The 20,170-nt window shown below is 48.5% G+C and overlaps 1 protein-coding gene across 1 annotated transcript; it reads right to left on the reverse strand.

Annotated features, from left to right (window-relative positions):
* Positions 1-3,805: 3,805 nt before the first annotated feature.
* LOC143692245 (serine/threonine-protein kinase PAK 3-like) lies at positions 3,806-18,990 on the reverse strand. Its single transcript, XM_077172150.1, has 10 exons — positions 18,949-18,990; positions 16,540-16,668; positions 15,077-15,211; positions 14,467-14,799; positions 10,487-10,599; positions 9,705-9,822; positions 8,928-9,027; positions 8,330-8,526; positions 5,296-5,433; positions 3,806-3,895 (listed from the first exon to the last, which is right to left on the reverse strand). The coding sequence occupies exons 1-10, from the start codon at positions 18,988-18,990 to the stop codon at positions 3,806-3,808; spliced, it is 1,395 nt and encodes a 464-aa protein (XP_077028265.1).
* Positions 18,991-20,170: the final 1,180 nt, after the last annotated feature.

A 20,170-nucleotide genomic window follows, 5' to 3' on the forward strand; every position in this document is an offset into this window, starting at 1 on the left:
CAGCCAGCAATCTCACCTACCAGTTTGTATGCATGGAACTAAGACATGTTCAATACTTTGCTGAAACTCCCAAGCTAAACATTACCCCAGATTTCTTGACATATTTCAATCACTTCTCAGAATTTATTGGCATCAGGGTAGGAGTGTCCTGTAGGTCCCTGGGGATCACTGCCACAGGTTCAGGAGGAGACCCATGCACAAAAGAATCTAAGACACAACTGAGCTTGCAAAGCAAATTTATTCCATTAATTGCAGTAGCAAATAATACATACTGACATGTGGATACCCAGAAATCCGCTGAGCAGGAGAAGGAGATGGAGCATGGTGCTTGGCAGCAGGGGCAGGTAGGCAGTGCACTTCCAGGACATCCTCTGGATCAACATGCTGTGCATCTCATCCTTCTCACCCTTCCAGCTCAGAACCAGGCCTTGTATCTCCTGCTCAGGAGTGCCATTTTCCCGGTTACAGCATCAGCTCACACATGGCTGACTGTGAGATGATGGCTCAGGATGACTCCATGACTCCCTGCCACCAAGGGCTCCATTATGCACTGTTCCCCATTCAAAGCTTGACTGCTCACTGATTGACCAATAGATTGTTTCTCTTTCAAGGATCAAGGTCCCACCTGTTAAACAAGACACTTTTCTTCATTGTCTTGTCAACCTGCTCAAACATGGATCAAACATGGCAGGGCCTGGGACACGACTCCGGTTCCTGACACAGTTGTTTGGGAAATAATCCCAGTGCTCAAACTCTCCTTTGGTGAAATCCGCTGAGCAGGAGAAGGAGATGGAGCATGGTGCTTGGCAGCAGGGGCAGGTAGGCAGTGCACTTCCAGGACATCCTCTGGATCAACATGCTGTGCATCTCATCCTTCTCACCCTTCCAGCTCAGAACCAGGCCTTGTATCTCCTGCTCAGGAGTGCCATTTTCCCAGTTACAGCATCAGCTCACACATGGCTGACTGTGAGATGATGGCTCAGGATGACTCCATGACTCCCTGCCACCAAGGGCTCCATTATGCACTGTTCCCCATTCAAAGCTTGACTGCTCACTGATTGACCAATAGATTGTTTCTCTTTCAAGGATCAAGGTCCCACCTGTTAAACAAGACACTTTTCTTCATTGTCTTGTCAACCTGCTCAAACATGGATCAAACATGGCAGGGCCTGGGACACGACTCCGGTTCCTGACACAGTTGTTTGGGAAATAATCCCAGTGCTCAAACTCTCGTTTGGTGGCCAAGAGCCTCCTAAAAACACTTTCTTGCCTTTGAATGCATTCCAGCTACCTTCTTAGCAGGACCACTCTCCTTATTCTCAAGGCCAAGATAGCCACTTGCACACAGTAAGCACTGCAGTGGGGGAATACAGGGTTCAGCACTCCTGTTAAAGCGAAAGGAATTCACAAGACTAAGCCCTGTTTGTTACACTTAACACCTCTCCTTCCTATTCTGGGAATCAAACACAAGCGTTTCATCAATACACCCTGCAAGTGCTCCTGCTGAGTGAAGCCACATTGCTGTGTCAATAAAGCAGCCGGGACTCAGTTTCTTCATGCAGGGAAAGCCAATTCTTTATTCACATAACTCATTTTTATATTGTTTTCAAAGACCTCGTGTTCAACTCCAACTGGCTGGTAGTTTCCTTGCCACACAATTGATTGCTTAGAAGGTGTTTTGGTGTGTACATGCTAAGACTTTCTCTTTTTAAGACTCACTCTTACTTAGGTGATTACATTTTTCTTTTGTGGACGCTCATGGGACAGATTTCTTCTTTCTTCCAGATGCAAACAGTTTTCTTAGCACAATAGCTTGTTGTGCTAACTGCACTCATGACTATTCCCATGGGAAGTTAGCTGGCTGCATGTAGAAGACCTAACAGGCCAGCTGGGAATTTACCATAGCAAGGCCTGATTTTATAAGGACTTTCTTTTCTAATAACCCTACCTGTGTGCAACACATGATGACTTTCTTTCAGAAATTAATGAAGAAAACACAAATTGCCTACTGAAAGGCTTCTGCCCCCTTCCAAATCAGTTCACTCCTCAAGCACAAGCCTCAGGCACATCCCTGACTGCCTCTCTCCCAGCAGCTCAGAACTGCACTGCACAGCGCTTGCTGTGTGCCAGAGAGCACAAAGCAGGCTGGCCTGGTGGGCCTGAATATTTCTGCCAAACACTCTGCATCTCACACCTTTGCTCTGGCTGAGTGCAGAACTGCAGGTTTGCAGGTGCTTCCTGCCGGAGCTGCGTGAGGCGCTGGCTCCTGCAGACGTGCCCTGCCAAGCTGTCCCTGCCTCACGCTGGCCTCGCTTGCCCTGGCAGAAGTGCCGGGCCTGAAGGAGGCTGCCCTGTGCTCCAGCCTGCCGAGCAGCCCGGCTCCCTGCCCCGGTGCCCAGAGTGCTGCACACACTGCTGACCTTGGCCAGGAGTTGCAGGGCAGCTGGCAGAAGAAGAGGAATCCTCAGCCAGCCCAGCGGCCCTCGGCTGCCCTTGGCCTTTCTCTGCTCCTGGGCACACTCCAGACGGCCAATGCCTCCAGGCCGGGCTGTGCCCAGCACGGCTGCGCTTCCCCTCGGCAGCAGCCAGCTGCCACCTGGGCTCTGAGAGCGCAGGATTCACCCCCTCCCAGGAACAGGCACCCAGGGCCCGGCTGCTGCCTCTTGCAGCTCCAAGGGCCTCCTTCCAGCCTGCCTCTGCCGGGGCTCAGCCTGCTCCGGCCTCTGCCGGGGCTCTGCTGGGGCTCCAGCCCGGCCAAGGCCGGGCCCGCTCTCACCTCACAGGCGCTCACAGCTCTGCACCTCAGGAGACCTTGCTGAGCACCCTCTCTGATCTTTCTGCTTTCTCACTTGAGCAAGGCTCTCCTTCTGCCAAAGAGATTGCATTTAGGGATCCAAATCCAAGTGGTAGGAGCCCAAATGTTCTCCAGTCACTGCTGAAGGCATGAATCTGCACAGGATGTTTGGGCTGCCCCATTCTTCCTTTTCTTTTGCCTGCAAATGCCATTGCCCTTTCTGCCTCACCTAGAAGTGTCACAGATGTGCCAAAATGGGACAGTGGGCCGTATTCCAAAAGCAGTGTGGTCTGGAGATGATGAATGAAGAAGAGTCTTCCCCACTTTCAAAGCACACCAAAGAAGCCATAAATGTCACTTTGCAGCTTTAAGAGACAACTGACAGCTTAGAAGGAAATGCTGAGCTTATTCACAGGGTGAGAAAGAATGGAATCTTCCAGATGAGTTAAAATTTCAGAAACTTTATTGATTTACAATCCTACTCTTGATTTTCAATCCTGTAGGGTCATATTTACAGAAAAAATGGACAGCTACTGAACAAACTAGCCTAACCTACTGGAACTACAGAACTAGGTCTTGTTTTTAATAAAGCCTAATATCCATCTTTGTGGATAAAAATTCAATGCTGCGAGCAGAAAGAAGAAGCAGAAGAGTTGCTGACAGACAAAGGGGTAGCAAGCTAAATCAAATGACCCTTACAGCATTTACCAATTAGATAAAGAAAAAAAGCTGCGTGCTTGCCTCAGGATAAAATAGAGCTACCAATCAAGAGATCCATAGACAAAGCGCAGCAGCCAACCAAACAGTGCATTACTATATAGACCTATAAGATAGGAAGTAAATATAAACGATCTTTAGAAGCACAATAAATGGCTTCTCCTTGATTCACATTCAATTGTGCAGAGTCCTTTGTCTTTTCTTCACATAATCCTACTCTAAATCCTACACTACAATCCTACGCTACAATCCTACTCTAAGATGCCTATGGAGTAAATAGTGCTGATGGGATGATCACAGTTTTCGCATGTCTATCCTCCTCTTCACTGAGCTGATGAGTGGTGCCAGGGTGTATGCTGGCTTGGCTGATGTTACAAATGGATGCTGTCCACAGGGAAAAAAAATAACAAAAAACAATCATTACTTTCCCAGCTCAGTGGGATTGCTCAGGTTCTCAGACAGACTCAATCAGGATTGCTCTGGTTCTCAGACAGACCCAGAAAGAGGAGCAATGGGATCATCTCCCAGACGTCATGTGCAGGAGCTTGCCATCACAGGCAAACCTGGCCCAGAATCCCATTCATCCATTTATTCTGGTTTTTTGATCTTGTTGGGATTTTTGCCCTGCCAGTGCTCTAGAAATGGTGCTTCCTGTCCCTGGCGTTTCTCCCTTGCAGGAAACTCCAATGACTCACATAGGTCCCTGCCTTTGCAAGACAGGCACTGTGCTGATTCCCACAGGGAGACAGAGCAGTGTCTGCCTTTCCACGCCCTGCCCCTCATGTGCTGGATGGCACCTTCCTTCCCAGCAGGGCCAGCCCAGTGGCACTGGGCCCTGCAGTTCCCTCTCTGCCACACAACCTGGCAGTAACCCTGGCACAGTTCCCGTCTGCTTGGGCGTGCCAGGCAGCAGATGGGGCTGGGACAAGTCCCTCCCAGCTGTCCCTGTTTGTGTGCCAGAAACCTCTAAGGGTGGGCTGGGGGGCACAAAGCAGGGCCCCTCCGAGGCTCCCAGTGAGCCCCCCAAAGCCCCTCCTGCCCACAGCCAAATCTCTGACTGCTCAGCTGGGACTGGCTTCCTTGCGTTCCACCACCACCATTTCATGTCTCTGTACCCTGCATTGCTCTGCTTCAATTCTTTTGCCATTAGATAAAACTGAACACCCACCAAATTACAAAAGGGGGTGATAGAAACGGTCAGAGGACAGAGCAGCTCTCCCCTCAGGAAATGCGGAGGGAGGTGGAGTTATACCCCCCTTTTGTAATTTGGTGGGTGTTCAGTTCTTGTGAAGGATGGGCCCCAGGGAGACTTTGTTGCCACTTTCCAAGACTTCAGAGTGGTTTTGAAGAAAGTGGGGGACATCTTTTTTAACAGGGCCAGTTACAATAGGATGTGGGTGAATATTTTTAAACACAAAGGAGATCTAATCAGAGTAGGTCTAAGGAAGAACTTGTTTACTCGGAGCATGGTGCAAGCCTGGCACAGCTTGCCCCAAGAGCTTGTAGGTGCCCCATCCCTGTAACCCTTCCGGCTCCAGTGGGAAAAGATTCTGAGCAACCTGATCTCTTTAAAGATGTGCCTGCTCATTGCAGCACACTTGCACCACAGGACATTTACAGGGCCCTGCCAATCCAGCCCAGTCTAGGATTCCTCATCATTTTCATTTGAAGAGCTCCAAGAGTGGAGGTGAGGAGAAAGGGGGCTCATCTGATGCCTTGGACTTGAGTGGAGGAGGAACCCATCCCTCAGAGCCTGTTTCACCTGCAGCCCCTTCACATTTTACCTTCAGGAGCTCCTTGGCAGACCAGCGCTGCTCCTCGTCTCTCTGCAGGCAGCAGCCCAGGAAGTGACGCAGGCAAGGCGAGAATCGGTTGGGCTGCCGCAGCCGTGGGGTCCTTTTTATGGCTATCATGAGTTTAGCCTGGGGAAAAAGGAAACACCAGGTTCCACCAGGTCCTTTCACATCTCTAAGTGCTCTCCCACATGCCTTTGTTTAACCTCTGTTCTTCAGTGGTAGTTTCTGCCCTGGCAGAGACCCAGAGATGATTTTCCTGTTCCAACCAAAAACCCAAACCCCGATGCAGCCACAGCTTTTCCACCATCCCGCAGATCTTGCCTTGGCAGCTGATTTCATTGGCTGACCTAGTTAGTGGGAGCTACATCAGCAAAAGCACGTTTGCTTCTCTGAGGATTCACACCAGCTTGAGAGGCTTTTTGGAAGAGGGTCTTTGCTATACTAACCAATTCCAAGGATTAGTACATGAAAGGCATCTCTGCAGTGCTTGTTGGTCCCTTGAGCATAGGTGCCTGTGGCGGTTTCAGTTCAAAACTGGGCAGAAACACTAATTTTGTCTAGTGGTTTTGGTTCCCCAATTTAAGATTTCCCCAGTTCTGAGTTTTTGCCGGCTAATGTATTCAAGAGTGTGGTGGGTTTGGTGTTGGTCAATTATTAATATACTTACTTCCTGTTGTGAGCTAGGAAGATAGGATTAGGAGAAAGTAAAACAGGCTTAAAACTTTCAAAGAGTATAAAGAAAATGTTATGCATAGCAACTAAAAGAAAGAGTAATAAAGATCAGAATAAAGCCTTCAGAACATTTCTCCTCTTCCCAGAACCTTTTCTTTCTCACTGATAATGTAAAGAAACAAAACCTAAACTTTCCAGTCCATTGACTACTTTGAAAACAGTCTTACTTCAGTTTACTTAGGGAGAGAAGTCCCTCTTGTTACCTCTTGTTAATCTTATGGGGACTTCTCTACAAGAGGAAAAAACAGTTTTCTTGTGGTTCTTAATTTCTTCATCAATAACAGCTGCCTGGGGAACCCTGTTATCGTAAAGTTTCTCCCATTTTCTAAAAGCTTTCCCCCAACTTGTTTATGGGCCATGTTGATCTATGGGGTATTGTTTTAAAGATGAGTTGTTCAAAAGTAAAAGTTTTCATTATCTATTTTTAAAATCATCTTTATCCCTGGGAACAGAAAATCTCCTCCTGGCAGTACAGGACTATTCTTCTCTCTTTCTCTTGTTTCAACTTCTCATACGATTATAGTTACTTTAATAGCTGCTTACTTTAACGTGGAGGCCTTTGTTCACTATCAATTTGAACCCTTCATCTCCCCATAGTTTCATGTGTTATAAGAAAAAAACCTTTTTCTTCATTGTTTCTAAGAGAATTTTAGATCTAAAATTAAAATATTTCCTCATCCCTCCCATCTAGGACTTAACTTCTCGCTCACTGATGATAATGTTTTCATATTTATTCCTTCACATACTTATATCTTGTTCTTTTCTCTCATTCGAGGGAGGATCGAAGCACTAAAAGGATTCGTATTTTACCTCGAGCCTATAAATGGTCAGCCTAACCCCAGTCGGACTAGGGGTTGCAAACAGGAGAAACTGGGGCTAGGGGCGCAGCTCAGATCTAATCAACCAGCCCAGGACTCAACAGTGACACCCAGGATAATAGAGAGGAAGTTCCTCCTTCCTTCTGCCCGATGGTTGTGAGTAACTTCTGCGGAGGTCAAATCCCAGCCTGGAGCCGGGGCTACTCCCGAGGCCGGTGAGCTCAGCTGGGCCCCGGGCTGGGCACAGTGTAACAAGTAACCAAATATTACCAAGGCCGGCTCCATCTGGCTGCGCAGCACCCCCCTCTCCCTGCCCAGAAACTGATGTTAGGGGGCCGGCAGGCAGCCTGGGAGAAGCGGGGGCCCCGTAGCAGGGGCCACCTGGCCGTGTCACCTCCCTCCCAACCGGAAGGGAAAGAAAAAGTTTCTTTCATCTTTTAACGTCTGTTTTTCACAGAGGTGTGTCCAGCTTTCCAGTGGTTAAAAGCTTTATGTCACTTCCCTAAATGTCCCTCATGTAAAACCGTAACAATGCCATAGAACAAAACTCATCAAGCTTTTTGTGCTGTTCTTGAAAACAATGGCAATTGGAAGAAAAGAAAGGAAATGCATCAGTTAATCCCCAGGGAAGGAAACAAACATTTACAATCTCATCTTCAACACAGACACATTAAGATGCCTGCACAAATGTACTGGGATGAAAATGCCTGCTTGGCCACACAGGAGCCACCTGCAGCTCTGTCTCTCAGCAGTCTGAAAATTTCAGCTTCCCATTTTTCAGCAAAAGAAAATTGTCATGGTCAGAAGAAGGAGAGGTGGCATCCCTGTGGTCACCCTCCGCTCATTTGGCTACTCAAGTCAATGCATGAATGGTAGGCCCCTCCCCAAAAGTGCCAGGTTTTGGCAGGCTCTCCACATCACCAGGCTCTGGCTTGGTGACGTGGACAACGTGGCTTGGGCTATGAAAGAAACACGGCCACTAAATGTTTCAGCAGCATTGCACAAGAAGCAGAAGAGACTCTGTGGCCTTTACACCCTCATGCCCAGGTTTCAGGAATGTTTCCCAATGAGAAGAAACTGCACGGGGGATGCAGTTCCTCTCTAGAATCCACAGTTTTAGAAACTTTGTTGGATTTGGGTTTCTTTCCTTCATTTTTGGAAAGGTAACACCACTTCTTAGATACTTGTTTCCTGTTACTGGGGCCATCTCCACAGAGAAAAGAACTGGAACCACTTATAACCCAAAGGAAAGTGTTGCCTGAGAATGGAGTTTGTTTGCATGTGGTAAGGCTTGAGTTCCCCCACTGATGCAACCAGAACTAGAGCAGATGCTGATGTGTTGCAGGGACATTTTGAGGAGGGGACCTTGGTGGAAGTAGTTCCAGCAGATGGCAATGGGATTTTGTCCAATGGCATGCAGGACATGGGACAGGTGAGAAAGACAGTGGGATCAGTGAGTATTTGCTCCTTACCGTGCCAGAACTTTCGCTCCAGTAAGGAGGTTCTTGTTCTACCATTTCAATCCCCACAATTCCAAAAGACCATACATCCACTTTGGGGCCATATGGTTGATGCATCACCACTTCAGGCGCCATCCACCAAGTAGTCCCGACTACCGAGCACTGTCTGCTCTGCTCAGGGGTGAGCTGAGCAGAGAGGCCAAAATCAGCTGAGGAGAAAGCAAAATATTGGTTTTATTTCAATTCTGTGCAATTAGGAAAGCAAGCAAAAGAATTCCCCAGTAGAAGTTGGAAAACGTGCTGTTGAATCTCCTGGCATTGGCAACTTAAAAAATCCCCCCATTTTTTACACTGCCTCCAGCAGTGGCTTTTGTTCTTTGGAAGCTTTTGACTTGTAACTCCCTCCCTCTGCAAGGGACACACACAGAACAAGGCCACCCTTGACTGCTTGTTCCTTGTCCTACCTCTGTGCACATTGCAACTGTGCCCTCAGCTCACAGCGGGTGTCCCTGCGCTGCCACCAGCACCATTTTTGGGGAGCTGGCAGTCACTCAAAGCAGCCCCACAGCCACATCCCTGGAATGCTGCACCTGACCAAGAATATACTGACCCAGCTTGACAGAACCGTCGGTTCTGAGAAGGATGTTTCTGCTCTTCACATCTCGATGGATCACATAGTTTGAATGAAGAAAATCCAGTCCTTGCAGGCACTGAGAAAGAAAACAGAAACAGGAGGGCAAAAATGAGTGATGGGATTTCATCACACAAGAAAGGAAACAAAGAATCTAAAAGATTCCCTCTCCAGGGGAATGGGGAGTAATGGCAGAACACAGTGCCACTGAGAGGAAGAGCTTGCTGCACCAACACTTGCAGAGCAGGTCCTTTCTGAGGAAAGGCACGTCAGCTTTTGAAAGAGCAACAGCACCTGCTGTTGTAGGCTGTCCCCTGCAAACCAGCCAGAATAACTGCTGCTGCAGTGCATGTGCTCAGAAGCAAAGAGCATTTGGGCTGCACTCCTGTCCTTTTTAGCTGAGGACTGAGAGAAACGAGTCTCTCTTTTCTCTTTGCTGCTTGTTTCAAATCCTGCCACCAGCACCTTTGCTTTCACAGGCAAGGAATGCAGTGAAGACAGGCAAAAGTTTAGTGAGGCAAGATGGAGAACAGCAAATACAAGAGACAGAGCGAGAGTACAACAGCAGGAGATAAGAGTACTGGCACTGAGTACAGGGAGTGCAGGGGCACTGGCAGGCCTTTCACTTCAGGTGCTTTTACTTGCCCATAGCATACCAGCCACACAGAAACAAAGCTTGGAACAGGAAATCCCTCCTGATCTGAACCCCCATTTCCCAGACAATCTTGCCCAAGCCCTCGGAAGCACATCTCTGACCTCCCGACTGATGGCTGCAATGTGGCCTTCAAAGATATTAGACTCATTGATGACATCTCTCAGAGTGCCTCCGTCCATGTACTCCATAACCAGCCAGAGTTCCTCGCCCAGAAGGTAGCTGAAAGAAGGAAACAAGGGCATGGAGATAAACATGCATGGCTACCTTGATTTTTTACTTCCAGGTTTCTTGTTTCAGGTCCCTTTGTGACAAGGGCAGAATAAAAGGAATAGAGATCCCCTCTTGGCTGTGCATTGTGCATTTGCAATCTGTGCAGCCTCAAGGAGAAAGGCACAGCTGTGAAAAAGAAGATGTCTTAGATGGCCAGCAAGTGAAAAATGCAGTTTAGTAACAGCCCAGAAAAACAACCTGTCAGGCATGGTGTTTCTGGAAATAAGCACCTCGTCTTCCTGGCATGTACAGCAATGGCAAAGGGGCAACAATCCAAGGGAAATCATCTTTAGGATGGTTCATCAGCACTTAAGAAACTTGAAAAAATCCATCCCAAAAAAGGTGAAGGCAATGAACTTAGAGGGTATTGACTTAGGAAGATACATGTGATCCAGTTTGTGAATAATTTTGGAATCATTTTCAAATTAGGTGTGCCAGAGAAGACTCATGCAGACAAGATGCAATCTCTTCTCATCCATTGGAGATGAGTAGAGAAATATGAATAAATAATAATTTACAGCTCTACTTTCAGCCAGTGACCAAGCGGATTTTTAACCTCTCACGCTTGCTGTATATAAATGCGCATTCATGGGATAAAAGCATGACCACTCACCTGTCTAAATAATTCACAACATTGGGACTCCTGTAGCACTTCATGACCTTGATTTCATTGACAGTTACTTGCTTCCTCTTCAGTCCTTGGAGATTTATTTTCTTTATGGCCACCTAAAATGACATTGAAAATCAGTAACTCGAGAAGTTGGTGACACGAGACCACAACGCACATGGAGCAAGTGATTTTGCAATGACACAGCTGAGCTGTGCCAAACTGCCTTGTGATGAGGCACTGCAGTCATGAGGAACTGACATTCCAACAGCCCATTTCTCTGCTCCCTTGGGGGCCAGTTACAGCACACGTGGGGCCACTGACATTTTGCCTTGACCACTTGGTAACAGTGGTGTCTCAGCTATCACCAGCAAACCTCTGACCACACTCTCTGCTGCTTTGGATGGGATTCAGAAGAAGTAATCCATGCCTTAATACTCTGTGGATACATCTTGGCCTATGGGCAGGGCTTCTAGGGACACCTTGCAGATCTCTCCCTCCGTGCAGTTCCCAAGGGCAGCACTGCAGGTGGCTAAGGAACTACCAGGAACTTTCAGATGTATTTGCTGGCAGCCAGAAATGAGAATTCAGGACTCTGAAGCTGTAGCCCCAAAGAGCAGTGAGGTGCTCAAAGGCACCACCTTTGTTTTAGCAATGGAGAGCGAGTGAGCGCGTCCTTCTCTGAAAGGAACCGCTGCCCTCTGTGCCTTCCTTCCGGCAGCTGAGGAGGACAAAGTCCCAAATGTATTTTGCAGGCTGGCACCAGTCTGTGCTTCTTGTGCCTTTTCAGCACAGCTCTGCCCAAAGCTCCAGCCACAGCTCACACCAGAGGGGAAAGCCCCTCAAGAGCAGCAGAGTTTGCAGGGCCTGTTGACATTTACCTCTCTCCCTGTGGCATTGTTGAGTGCTCTGACCACATGTCCAAAACTCCTAGAAACAAAACAGAAGCAGAGAAAGGAGAAGCCATTTAGATCTTGCAGTGAAAGCCAGCCCACACAGCAGATCTGTGCTGTAAATGTCTAAAACCTGCAGGATGCAGGAGGACTCTGCAAGAAGGCAGATGATGCATTTTCCTCCCAAGTGCATGGGCACTGGGCCTGTCCCTGAAGTGTTGGGCTTTACTGTCTCAGCTCCTAAAGACAGCTTCTTCTTTCGTCTTGGGTTTCAGTTTCTAAACTGTGCAGTTTCTATCCTGACCACAGAGTATTTCCTTCAGCAAACTCTTGGAAAGAAATGTTCCTGAGAACTGTTAGTTCACAGCTTTGATAGGGGGTAGGTTGCTCTTTCAGGCAAGCAAGATTACTTTTTCATTAGTGGGCCAGTATGATTTAGAGACATCCAAAAATGATAAATTGACACAGAACTGTTCCATACTTGTGTGACAAGGAGACCTTCAAGGTCCTGTTCCTTGATGCAGACAAGTCCTTGGCAGCAAGGAGATGTCGCTGACAATGCCTTCTGAGCCCACTCACAAATTCTGAGCAGCACTGAGAGATGGGACAATCTATCCCCAGTGTGTGAACATCTTTGCAGCTGGCCTGACTTCACGCTGGATGGACATTCCACCAGAAAAACACCTGGCCCATGGTTGTGCAGGAGTAACTGCAGTTGGACTCACCCGCTGCCAATATATTCCAGCTCAGTGTATTTCTTCACAGGATTTTCAATGGGGTTCACCATTCTCCCTGAGGGAAACAAAATGCAGCATGCTGACTTGAAAGCACAGATCCCAGCTTCCAGGAGGTACAAAAGGCAGTCCCACTGCCTGGAGCTCTGAGCCCATTGGAGTTTGCTGGGTAACAACAACAATCACAACAGCAACAGGACAGGCAGCCCTGCAGTACAGATGGCTGGCACAGAGACTGATTTTGTACAGTCCTTTGAAGAGTTCTCTTGATAGGAAAGAAAGCACAGGGAGATGCATTTCCAGGAGAGGAGGACATCTTCTCCACCTTTCAGCAATTTGCCAAAAGAATGCCTTCCCATTTGTAAACCAGAGCAGCTCATGCTAGAGCTAATCCCAATGGGCCTTTCAGCATCAGGACCCTCACCTGTTTATAAGCAGGCTGAGCTCAAAGATGCCCCTCTCCCAGCTAAGGAAGGCTCCAGCCTCTGCAGTCCCTCCAGCCCTCAGGGACAGGGCAGCCAGCACAACAAGGCTGGCAAAGCACAAGCATGAGCACTGACAGGCACTGATGGGAAGAAGCCAGAGTGAGCCTGAGCCCCTTACAAGCTGTTGCCCCCATTCAGGACACAACAGGATGGGCTTTGAGATCAGCCCCACCGAGGCACAGATCAGTGCCCTTTTTGTCCCAGCAGGTGATGGTAGACACAGAATCCACCGGGCTCTGGTCTCAGCCCCACCAGGTCTTATCTGAGAGCACAGCACTGGCAGCTGTTCCGGGCAAGAAGCAGATTGATTGGGTTGTGCTGCAGAATCACAAAGGACTTGATGTGTTTTCCTAGGGACTGATGTGAGTAGGGCTTGGGCCAATGGCTAGGATTCTAACAGTCATGGGAAAGAGTGGGAATTGGGTATGGAAAAGTGCCATTGATCTGAGGAATATACCATGGCTGGGCTGGAGGCTCTCTCCTGAGAAATGCATGCAGTAAAGTTTTATCTGATCACACCACTTGGATGTGTCTCTTGGACACATCTTGATAAGCAGAAAAATAGATGATTAAATAAAAGTTGTTCTAAAAGTATCTGTTTTTTCTTTGGGGGCACATGGAAAACACCTCGTGCTCTCTATTTGTCCTGTAACCTGATGTTCTTTCAAAGTAGTTCTCTTTGACAAAAAGATAGCATTCTCATGAAAATAAACTGCAGATGTAGTAATAGTAACAATAACAGTCATAAAAAATGACATCAGCAGGACATGTGAGGCAGATGGGCTCCTTCAGGATAGAGAAAAACAAACTCCACCAAAAAAAACCCCACAAACAAAATAAACAAATAAAACCCCACAAAAATAAAAAAAACCCACAAACAGAAAAAAAGGCAACAAGAAAACTGAAAACAAACACCCACAAAAACCAAACCAAACCAAACCAAAAAAAAGCCCAATAAAAAATCCCCAACCAAAAAGACAATACTCCAAAGCCAGTCCATTTCACCCAGAGCGCTCTCTCGCTGCCTCGGAGCACAGCACTTCCTCTGGGGAGTCCTAAATGGCCCTGTGACACCAAACTCAGGAGGAGCATTTGGTACAGCTCTGCTGACACCTGCACACAACACACTGTCCCACAGACAAGAAACCCCCAGACGTACCCAGCATCTCCAGGTACTTCTCCTCAGTCTCCTGGTTTGCAGCAGCCATGCTGCTCTCAGCACTGGAGATGAACAAACTGCCCGAGATCAAGATCCCAGGTTTGACAATAGAGGTTCCTCGAGGTGATGCTGCTGCGGCAGCAGCTTTAGTGCCAGAGCCCGTGTAGATGTGCTCAACCTGGAGCACTTCTGGTGGGCACTGTTCCTGTGCCTCATGCCGACCTTGGGGCTCTTCATTGCCAGAAATTCGCTGGAAGTCTTTGCAGGCTGCCCGGTGAGATGTCAACACTTGCACCTCAAGTCAAACACAACAAAGCAGTCAGACACTACAGCTTGTCCCTGTCAGCCAGGAGTCATTGACTGTGAGAAAAGGGAAAGATTGACAGAGGATACAGACAGCTTGTTCCAATCCTCCATCTGGGTCACCACATTCTGCTGCAAAAACACCTTAAGAAACAAGGAGAGCAGGAACAGGCCAGCAGGAATCAATTTGGATGACTGCTGGCCAAAAGGCCAAGGGACGAGTTTCACTGTCCAGGGCAGCAGTGGAGATTCAGCACACCAGGAAATGTCCTTCAGAGTGACTGTGATACACACTACAGCAGGACAGCACTCAGAGGCATGGCCCCACTCCCTGCTGCTCTGAGTGGAAAGGCAAGAAGGACAGAAACCACCAGCTTGGTCACTGCAGTGACTGCATCCCTCTTTCACTCACTTGCTTTTGCAGAGCCTGAGGGAGGGGATTAGCTTTCTCTCTGATGATTTTCATGTCTTCCTCAAGCCTCTTCTCCAATGCCCTGATCCTAGCGTCAGTTTTCTGCAGTTCTGCCTGCAGGTATTCCTTGATGTTCTGTAAACAAGGAGGGAGAGGACCCCTTATGACTGGAGTGGCTGCCACTCTTTCCCTCACCTGGTTTTGTTGATCGCCCCTCTGTTGATGGAGATTCTCCTCTTGAATTCTTCCCATGTCTTCCTTGTTCCTCCTCTTCACTGCCATGATGTCACTCTGAGCTTCGGGCAGCTCTGCTTGTGGCTCTGCTTTGATCTTCTGTACACACAAATGCAGAGCAAGTGACTGGGAGCTGCCATCAGGCTCAGCTTTTTCCTCTTGCAGTGTTAAAATCACATCTATTCAGCCACTTCTTTCTGCTTCCCTCCCCACATCTGCTTCCAGTGTAAGCCTCCTGTCCCAGGGCTGATCTCTGCAGATTCCAAGGCTCTGTGCTTCCAGTGCCTGTGGGACTCCTGGCCTCCTCAGTCCCACAAGCTCTGGTTTATGCCCCTCTCCCTGCCCTTCCCTCTGTCCCCTGGCCAGTCAGGCTTACCTGGCCATTCTCCTGTGGCTCTTCCACCTGCTGCCTGAGCTGCTCTTCCTGCTCTCGGCCTGGGAACAGCTCTCCCTGAGTCTGCCATGGCATCTCTGATGAAGCAATCTGCTCCTGTTCTTTCTCTAGAAGCACCTGCACAGAAAGCAAGAGAAGATGGGTTTCAACTTCCCACACGACCTTTGTGGGCCAAGACTCAAAGACTGCTGGGCTCACACATTCCCAAAGCACTGTGCTGCTGCTCTGCTGGGTCATTCTCTGTTTGAGGGGAGGCACAGATTCCAAAGTGACCCTGGCCCTACAATCAGGGGCCATCTGGGACTGAAGCTCCAACAGCCTCTCAGGCAGCTGACAGGGAAGATGTGGCATTTCTCAAGGGTCTGCTGAGGGCCTCCCTCTGCTTCTGCCATGTCCTGTTTGTCTTTCAGTAGTGACTGACACCCCACCCTCTCCCACAGCTCCATCCTGGCTCTGCAGGTGGCTTCCTGGGTGAGCTCAGATCTTGTGAGAGACACTTCTGCAGTTCAAGTTCATTTCAGGCCTGCACCAGCATTCCTGCATACCTGACATCTATACTCTTGTAAGAAATCCTGGTCATTCAGGAGATAAGAATGTGTGCAAAGATCCTCTGATAGATGTCAGAGAAACTCTATGGCCACCTCAGTATATGGAGGAGAACCAAGGTGTTTCTTCTCCCTCTTTTGTCAACTAAGAATTCTAACCAGCATTTTGACCCACGCAGCTCTCCCGCCACAAAGGTGCCCATTTCACTTCAGATACAGCAGGCACCATTGTACGATGGCCTTCCTCTTCTGAGCAACACAAGACAGCAGTCAAGGACTTGCAGCTTCACCTCCACTCCAGGCTCCAAGGCACTTGCCAAAGCTGCAGACTGCAGCAAAAGATGCATCAACAGAAACTGGCCGCTTCTGCTTTTGGCCTCGCAAGAAAGCTTCGCGACTCCGCACTTTGTTTCTTTGGCCAGGCGGCACAGGAATGGCCCCCCACAGCTGCATGGACAACACAATCCTCCCCTTGCAGCTTATCAAAAGCCAAAAGACAGCTGGCCCAAAAGAGACTGTACAAGTGAAGAACTACTCAAGGAAAGTGCTGACCGCTTTCACGAGCCAAACACACCTTTCCAGAAAGGGAAAACAAAAAAACCAAGGCCTGGCACCTCCAGCACTCCCTCCTTTGCCCTTGGCCATAGCACGGCAGAAGCCAAGCGATAGAGCTGCCCTGAGCCAAGCAGCCAGATGCTCTCCCAGAGGCACCAGCCCTTTGGTGCCTCAACATGACAGCTCAAAGGTCAAGTTCTGTGGTCACTGCCTGCAGGAAATCCCAAGCTCCTGGCAGGACTCCAGCACCCAGCATCCTCAGCCAGCAACAGCAAGTGCTGGCTGCTCCAAACCTTGCAGCTCTGCCTTGCACTAAAGACAGCACCACACCCAACTGGCACTTACAGCTCCAGAATATCCAGGCTCTGGTGTGACCACTGGAGGCTGGCGGTCATCCACCTCAGTTTGCTCCTCTTTAGCTTCTTCTCCAGGAGCAGCGGGAGCCAGGGGAGAGACGGCTCTTGCTTCTGTCACCTGTGGCAAGAGAGAAGCATGAGGGACAAGTCGGTACCTATCATTTAGAACCTCATGTCTTTTCACATCTACCAGCACATCTTCTAAGGAGAAATCATACATTTTTTTGGTAATGGGATTCTAAGTCACATCAACCTCACCAACCAAATTCAAACGGGCTAATTCAATGGAATTCTATGTAGCTATGAATTCAATATTCCTCCCTGGGTGCTATCAGCAAGCAAGGTTGTCTTGGCAAAAGGGAGCTTTTAGTTCTTGAAAGCACTGAAATGGAAAACTAGGAAAGCGACAGCAACGCCTTTGCTACTGCTGCTGCAGACGTGGAAAACTCAGGCTGAATCAGAATGCCATCCAGGGCTGCAAAAGGGCTGGAAACATTGTACAGAAGCATCTTTACTTGCTGGAAAAACAGGAAAATGAACAGGCCTTCTCTTCCTAACAAAACTACGAGCCAACAAACCACAAGATGGAAGTGTCACCCGCTGCAGTGTCTCAAGCCCTTGGATGCAGTGAGGGGATGTTTGGCGGTGAAACAGCCCTGGTGCTGAGCACTGTCACGCAGGGATGGATGGACGTCTGCCTGAAGGTCCCTCAAGAGCCTCCCACTGTCCAGGCTAAATCTCCCTCAGCACCTCCTCACTGGCCTTGTGCTGCACCCCCTTGCCCAGCTCCCCTGTCCTTCTGTGCAAACGCTGCAGCCCCTCAAGGACTTTCTGCTGCCCAGGGGCCCACAAGTGCTCCCAGCACTGCAGCTGTGGCCCCAGCGCTGCCCAGCACAGGGCCACGCTCACTGCCCTGCTCCTGCTGCCCCACTGCTGCTGACACAGGCCACCATGCCCTGGGCCTTCTTGGCCACCTGGCCACAGGCTGCCTCATCTTCAGCTGATCAAGGCCAGCAGCAACCCTGGCTCCTTTTGGCCCACGCAGCTCCCCAGCCACAAAGGTGCCCATTTCACTTCAGATACAGCAGGCACCATTGCAGGATGGCCTTCCTGTTCTACAATGACATCTTCTAAATAGATATCATAAATTTTGATAGGAACAGTATTCTAAGGCACTCTGACTAAATTAAAATGGTCTAATTCAACTGTAAAGGAAATTGATCCTAAGTAAATATTCCACCCTATCTGTTATCAGCAAGCAAGGTTCTCTCTGCAAAAGTAGGTTTCTAGTTCTTCAAAGCTCCGAGATGGAAATTTAATAATATCCATCTCTGGCTTTGTTATTTTTATTGCAGGCATGAAAATGGATTTTCATTCAGCCTTCCTAGCTCTACATTCTATTGCTACTGGCCAAGCTCTCAGCTTGCTCTACAATTCTTAATCACCAGGAACAGGAAATGTTCCTTTCTCACTCACCTCAGGATCAGCACCTCTGAATACACACCTCAGGTGACCTGTAGTGGGCAGGGGAAATGAACCAGATGCTGTCAGAAAACTGCCTGGGCTGCTGAATCCCACAGAACAAGTCAACCCAAACAGAGGTGATTTCCCATTTCATAACATCCCTCCCAGAGACACATTTCATTCACACAGCCAGCAAGAGACCACGTCAATATTCTTGGTTGTGCCTACACTTTGGCCTGTTGAGCCAGTAAATGGCTACAAACATGACCAAGAGAATGCAAATTGTTCTTTAACACTCAATGCTCCTCTTCTAGAAAACACATAAAACGGCTTTTTAAATCCTCTTCTTCGGGTCTTTTTTTTTTAATCAGTTGCATGCACTAATTCTCATTTACTTGCTGGAAACAGTTGCCCAGAAAAGCTTCCCCAAAATTCCCCTGAGCTGTGGTAGATGCTCACTGCTTTGGCGGTTGTACTTCCTTGCAAAGGGAATCACTATTCAAGCACTTGGTAAAAGGTCAAGTTAGACAGTCAAATCCCTTCATGACAAAATTGAGAAAGAAAGAAGCTTTCCCTGAATTCTGGGAACAACTGCAGAGTTTTTAGAAGGCCTTCAAGAAGGTCTGCCAGGCTACATTTTCCAAGGTGTCTTGCTTGTTCCAGCAAACTGAGGAAATGACAGACTCTGCTGCCACAGACTCTCCCGTGGAGGGAACAGAAGCCCTGCAGGTTGCCTGGCAAATGCTGCCCCTGTGGCTACAGACACCCCCTTTTTAGCTGAACACCTTGACAGGAGCCTGACCAAAGCAGTGGCATCCTAATGCTCTTTCTGTTTCAAAAGCAGAAACTCAGTCACTAAGAAAGAGCAGGAAGACATACAAAAGCCAGGTTAGGTTACACCCTAACCTAAGCAGAAGAGGAAACATCTACTTACGTGCAAAGTGTGTAAGGAAATAGGCACCATATGTAACGCCATATGCGGCGAAAAGGACAGGTGCCAGTCGCTCAATCATTGTGATACTGCCCTGCAAGTCTGCAGGCTGCGCGCACCCGGTAGAAAAAACGAGGCTCCTGTCAGTGTGCAAGAGGCCACTAACAAAAGCCTTGCCCAGGAGGATTCTCCTGAACTGAGCAAGCGCTAGGGCTGCTCTGACACTCAGGCCTTCCGTGCACCAAGGCACCCTTCTGATGTCACCACAACAATGTGGCAACCATGCCCTGACATCACAAAGCAAATGTTCCATGTTGCTCTGTGAGATTTTGCCAAGCACTAACCAACCTTCCCTACAGCAAACACAAAAGAGCCTGGGAAGTTCTCCTCTGTCACAAAGCAGCACAAATTCCCCTTGTGGGACAAAGCCTGTTGTTCAAGGGATCCAAGAGGAACTCCAAGAGTGCACAAAGCACCTACAGCCTGTACCCCATCTGAGCCTGCACTCAGATGGGACACAAGCAAAGGAAACCAGAGCAAGAAAATGGGCTAAAGCATTGCCCTTCTGAGAAACAACCCTTCCTTTAACTTTTTAAAGGTTTATTAAACCTTTAGAAAGGACTGAATAAGGAAAGATTGCAGCACTGGGAGTCTCCATGATTAGCAGCCACATCCTCATTTACAAAAGGGATGCTCTGCCTTTCATACCCTTAGCCCCTGCAAAAGTTTTGTCAGTCAACTCTTTCTCTGCTGTCCATTGGTGGAGATTACTTTCTTGCACCTTGATTGGAGGTCAGGGGTTGTTACACCGCTCCTGCTGGTCACAAGCCAGTCCTCCCCAAATGCTCTGACTACCAAGGCGATTACAAGGGGGATAAGAAAGAGGACTGTGGGAGGACATATTACAATAACAGCACTTTCCATTTGAACATAATATCTGTCCACATAATAGCTATCTCTTAATTGTGAGAGCCAACTATTACATTACTCACCTATAATGCACAGAACCAGGAGAGAAGGCACTGTTGGCATCACAGCTGAAATCATTCCTAACATATCCCCCCACATGTTTGCACATTTATTGGACATGGCCAGGACTCCTGTGGATGTACATCTCTGCCTTTCTTCCCCTTGGGAAGCAGTCAACCTGGCAACTCGTGGGGAAACCAAGGCATTTGTGAGGGCTGCATTTCTCTGCACACACCCAGGCAACGTGTGGCACAGA

The sequence above is a fragment of the Agelaius phoeniceus genome, chromosome Z (genome assembly GCF_051311805.1).
Source record: "Agelaius phoeniceus isolate bAgePho1 chromosome Z, bAgePho1.hap1, whole genome shotgun sequence".
Lineage (NCBI taxonomy): Eukaryota > Metazoa > Chordata > Aves > Passeriformes > Icteridae > Agelaius > Agelaius phoeniceus.